Source organism: Haplochromis burtoni, unplaced genomic scaffold, assembly GCF_018398535.1.
Source record: "Haplochromis burtoni strain Fernald_Lab_line unplaced genomic scaffold, NCSU_Asbu1 Contig_2159, whole genome shotgun sequence".
Classification (NCBI taxonomy): Eukaryota; Metazoa; Chordata; class Actinopteri; order Cichliformes; family Cichlidae; genus Haplochromis; species Haplochromis burtoni.
In genome coordinates this window covers 8,944-14,121 of record NW_024584520.1, presented here as the reverse complement: position 1 = coordinate 14,121, position 5,178 = coordinate 8,944, and the positions used below count along the sequence as shown (strand labels likewise).

At 41.5% G+C, this 5,178-nt stretch overlaps 1 protein-coding gene across 1 annotated transcript; it reads left to right on the top strand.

Annotated features, from left to right (window-relative positions):
* Nucleotides 1-1,567: 1,567 nt before the first annotated feature.
* Nucleotides 1,568-3,345, top strand: LOC102294583 (immune-associated nucleotide-binding protein 9; the record flags this gene model as incomplete). Its single annotated transcript, XM_005952887.3, has 1 exon — nucleotides 1,568-3,345. A coding segment is annotated over one exon (621 nt), but the record flags the coding sequence as incomplete, so codon positions are not given.
* Between the last annotated feature and the right edge of the window lie 1,833 nt (nucleotides 3,346-5,178).

Sequence of the window (5,178 nt, the reverse complement as noted above, 5' to 3'; positions counted from 1 at the left end):
TGTAAACCTACCTAGACAAGGCCGTCCACCTAAACTCACAGGCCGAACAAGGAGCATGCTGATCAGAAATGCAGCCAAGAGGCCCATGGTGACTCTGGACAAGCTGCAGAGATCTACAGCTCAAGTGGGGGAATCTGTCCATAGGACAACTATTAGTCGTGCACTGCACAAAGTTGGCCTTTATGGAAGTGTGGCAAGAAGAAAGCCATTGTTAACAAAAAACCATAAGAAGTCCAGTTTGCCACAAGCCATGTGGGGGACACAGCAAACATGTGGAAGAAGCTGCTCTGGTCAGATGAGACCAAAATGGAACCTTTTGGCCTAAATGCAAAACGCTATGTGTGGTGGAAAACTAACACTGCACATCACTCTGAACACACCATCCCCACTGTCAAATATGGTGGTGGCAGCATCATGCTCTGGGGGGGGCTTCTCTTCAGCAGGGACAGGGAAGCTGGTCAGAGTTGATGGGAAGATGGATGGAGCCAAATACAGGGCAAACCTGGAAGAAAACCTCTTGGAGTCTGCAAAAGACTTGAGACTGGGGCGGAGGTTCACCTTCCAGCAGGACAACGACACTAAACATAAAGCCAGGGCAACAATGGAATGGTTTAAAACAAAACATATCCATGTGTTAGAATGGCCCAAAGTCCAGATCTAAATCCAATCAAGAGTCTGTGGCAAGATCTGAAAATTGCTGTTCACAAACACTGTCCATCTAATCTGACTGAGCTGGAGCTCTTTTGAAAAGAAGAATGGGCAAGGATTTCAGTCTCTAGATGTGCAAATTTGGTAGAGCCATACCCTAAAAGACTGGCAGCTGTAGCAGCAAAAAGAGGTTCTACAAAGTATTGACTCAGGGGACTGAATAATTATGTACACCGCACTTTTCAGTCATTAATTTGTAAAAAATGTTTGGAATCATGTATGATTTTCGTTCCACTTCTCACTATACACCACTTTGTATTGGTCTTTCACGTGGAATTCCAATAAAATTGACTCATGTTTCTGGGTGTACTGTGGAAAATTTAAAGGGGGCCAAATACGTTTGCAAACCACTGTACAAGTACAGACAATGTCTGTAGTGGAAAGCTTAAAGGTAATTTGAAAGTGTGATTTTATTACCTAAAAGTTCTATCTTGTCTTATTACTTCTGTTGTCTCTGAATCAGAGCTGTAGGTCTAAAGAAGAAGAAAAACCAGCACAAACATAAACAAGAGTAGCATTACTTGTTTTTTCACATTCAGCTACAACATGTAGTAGTGAGTCTGAAAAACTCAACATACAGACAAAGAATGCACTAGCATACTGTATGGTTGAACCACAATTAACCTTTCCATGAACTACACATAAAGGGTTTGTGTAGTTGTGTGTTTTTCAGCTTGTGCTACAGCTATTGAGTTAACTATCATGTATCCTATTATTGTGTGCTGAACAGTTTTGGCAGTAAAAGTGAAAAGATTTAAACTGGACTGAAGACCAAATATATGGTAACACTTTTTAGAACCCATTACAACCCAGAACAGCAGTTGTTTTGACTTAAAGAAATTAACTGTTTGAAATTTCGTTCAATTTGCGCTTGGTCTTCGTCATTTCAGGAAAGCATATTTACACCAAAGTGAACGTTGTTCTTCTGGGATTGGCCGGGACTGGAAAGAGTGCAAGTGGAAACACCATCCTTCGAAAGAAGCACTTTGTTTCTAAACCCAGTTCAAATCCAGTCACCACAGAGTGTCAGGTGGAAGAAACTAAGATAAATGACTTACATGTGCGTGTGATTGATACGCCAGACATGTTTGATGATGACACTGAACCATCAGTTCGGGACAAACATGTAAAAAGGTGCAAAGAGCTTTGTGAGTCAGAACTCTGTGTGTTTGTACTTGTGATGCATGTGAGCAGATTTACAGATGGTGAGAGAGACATACTGAAAAAGCTAGAAAACACTTTTGGGACCAAAGTGAAAGAACAAACTGTCATCCTGTTCACCCGAGGAGACGACCTGGAAGAGGCAGACATGACCCTGGAGGATTTTCTTCGTTCCTGTCAACCTGGTCTGAAGGAAATCATTGAAAAGTGCAACAACAGGTGTGTTGTTTTTGAGAACCGCAGCTCAAGTTCAGACCAGGTGGAAAAGCTAATGAACACAGTGAGCGTGGTGTTAAAGAAAACAGCAAAGATAGATTAAAAAAGGTCTTAGTTGCCACTTTTATGTGTATAAATATAAAAAGCAAAGCTTTGATAATTATAATGAAAGTATTCAAAATCATATACAAATTGCATTTTTGCCAAGATTTTTAATTTTCAAATTTTTGATAAAAAAAAGTGCTAGAAGTCTGTGAAGGTTCTCAGTCATCCAGGTCATCGTAGTATAAGGAGCTTGGAAAGAAAAGCGTCTGGACTTCTTTAAGTCGCTTTGAAGATGTTTCACCTCTCATCCAAGAAGCTTCTTCAGTTCTAAGAGTCAAAGGGTGGAGAGTCCAAGATTTTAAACCCAGTGGGACCCCCCTGATGATCCTCTACCTAATCACATGAGCCAAGGTGTGAAAAAAGTGCTAGAATCTTTGTAAATTGTATCCACAAAACACATTTGTTATCTTTATCATGGAAGTTGTGTTTTTGGTATTGTTTGCCTGTGTCATTCAAACATTTTTTTAAGATATTCTGACAAACCTTTGTAAGGGTGTAGAGTGGTGTCATGTTATCAATCCATTAAAATTTTCTTTAAACCAACCATGGTCTTTAAAATTGACTCAATGATTTATTGGTGGAAAATGTAACAAAAGCCTTATAATTCAGAAAAAAAGATTCTTACATGTGTGGCACATATTGTGGTGTGTATATATATCAACATCAGGCACCCTGTTGAGAAGCGAACTACTGAAACAAGAAGGCATCAGTGGGCAAGAGAACCACAATGGGGTTGCAATGGTCAGTGGCGGTCCTAGCCTGTTTATCTGCTTAACTGTATCTTGTACCCCTAATCCTAAAGTGTATATTTATTGTCTTACTCTTCTTATATTTAATGTTTGTTTACTTGCACTGCTGTAACAGGAGCCTCGTCATCTCGTGTTTCTATATACTGTACCTATATAGCGGAGATGACAATAAAGTTTACTTTGACTTCAACAGTGAGCAGGCGTACCTAGGGCTCCCGCGCTCACTTTTCGCTTACAGAATGTCAAAAAAACATCGGTGCAAATTATAAGTCTGTATCATGATGTCTGGTGTTTTCGCCCTCCGCAAACGGAGGGCACCTTTACTCCCAGCAAATGGGCGATAGAAAACCGATCGGTGCCTACGACATTCCCGATAAGTGCAGGTATGATGTCGGGGCAGCATGAGTATGAGTAATTTTTTTTTTTTTTTGCCGATGCCCGTGATGCCGCCCCCCACCATGATGCCGCCCCGGGCAACCGCCCGTATCAAAAATGGTAAATGGCCTGCATTTGTATAGCGCTTTACTCAGTCCCTAAGGACCCCAAAGCGCTTTACACTACATTCAGTCATTCACCCATTCACACACACATTCACACCTGACCTGCTCTGCCACCTGAGCTACAGCCACCCCGCTACTGGCAATGGTACTATGCAAGTAAACCCAGTGGAAGGGGTTACGCGAATAGGATGAGGGATCTATGGAATCTTCGATACCGAACATCTACATTGACGGTGAAACAACTACTGGCTTAGTGTTCCAAATTTTGGAAGAAGGGACTGCTCTCACAGCTAGACATTGTCAAGATAGAGTCATGGCAAAACTTGAAACCTGGATCATCTGTAGCTGATTACCAAGAATATGTGAAGTACCCTCAGAAGATCTGCTAGATCAGTGTTTCCCAACCACTCTGCCACAGCACATAGGTGTGCCATGAGAAAAGATAAGGTGTGCCGTGGAAGACTATCTAGTTACACCTAATTAGTACTCTTATCAACCGGCATGAGTAACAGGCAGAACAATTACATTCTCTTCCACTGTAAAAGAGAAGAAGATAAAGATGAAATTTAGTGGTCAGGGGAAAGCAAAAAAGGTATACTGAGGACAAACCGAGCCAATTGTGCTATGCCTGGTGCGTGGAAAAATTATCAGTATACTTTTTTTTGACATCTTTGGTGGGGTGACGTGATTTTTGTGATGTGAAATATCTGCCAGGGCTCCAAAAGTTTAGGAAACACTGTGTTAGATGATGTGAATGCAGCACTAAGGATGATACCTACCACCACCAGTTCCAAGACTAACCAGCTTATCTACTATATGACAGCAGTGATCAATGAGATGCTTGGCTATAAGTTTGGGAAAGCAGAAAGATGCCTTCTCTATTAAACCACTTCTAGAATGTCCAGAAGACATTAAATCTTGGATTTCCCTAAACTTCTTAAGATGTTATTCAGGAAAAATTGAAGTTATTGTGCTTGATCAAACACAATCACTTTGACCACTGATCAAAGCCTTCTTAGACTGTGAGATTTCCATCAGTAATGGGCGACATCTAAAATCTGACGTGTACCGTAAACCTACACGTATGGATCAGTATTTAAGGTTTGACTCTCATAACCCACTGGAGCACAAACTGGGTGTCATCAGGACGCTACAACACAGACTTCAACTGTGAGAGACAGAATGTGAAAAAAAAAATCCATGAATTCACATGGTAGGATTTGTAACATTCATTACCTGTCGGCAGCCTCCGGAGTCCCACAGGCTAACCAAGCCCGAGGACTCCTTCTTCAGCCTGGTGGCTCCCTTCACCTCTGGTGTCCACCATTTGGTTCAGGGATTACCACCACGGCAGGCACCAACCACCTTGCGGCCCCAGCTCAATGCAGCAGCTTCGGCAATGGAGACGCTGAACATGGTCCAACTCATCTCAAATATCATCTGTAGTTAAATTTTTTTTTTTAACTGCGCCAGATTTCTAAAGCTAAGCATTATATACCACACAGGGACCTGGAAAAACTTATCCACACTTTTGTGACCTCCAGGTTAGATTATTGTAATTCTCTCTACTGTGGTCTCCAAGCTTCTCTCTTCAAAGGCTGCAACCGTTCAGAATGCTGCAGCTCGCCTTCTTACTGGAACTAGAAAATTTGACCCTATTACTATGGCTCTTGTTGATCCACACTGGTTACCAATCAAATATCACATTGAGTTTAAAATCTTGCTACTCACTTTTAAAA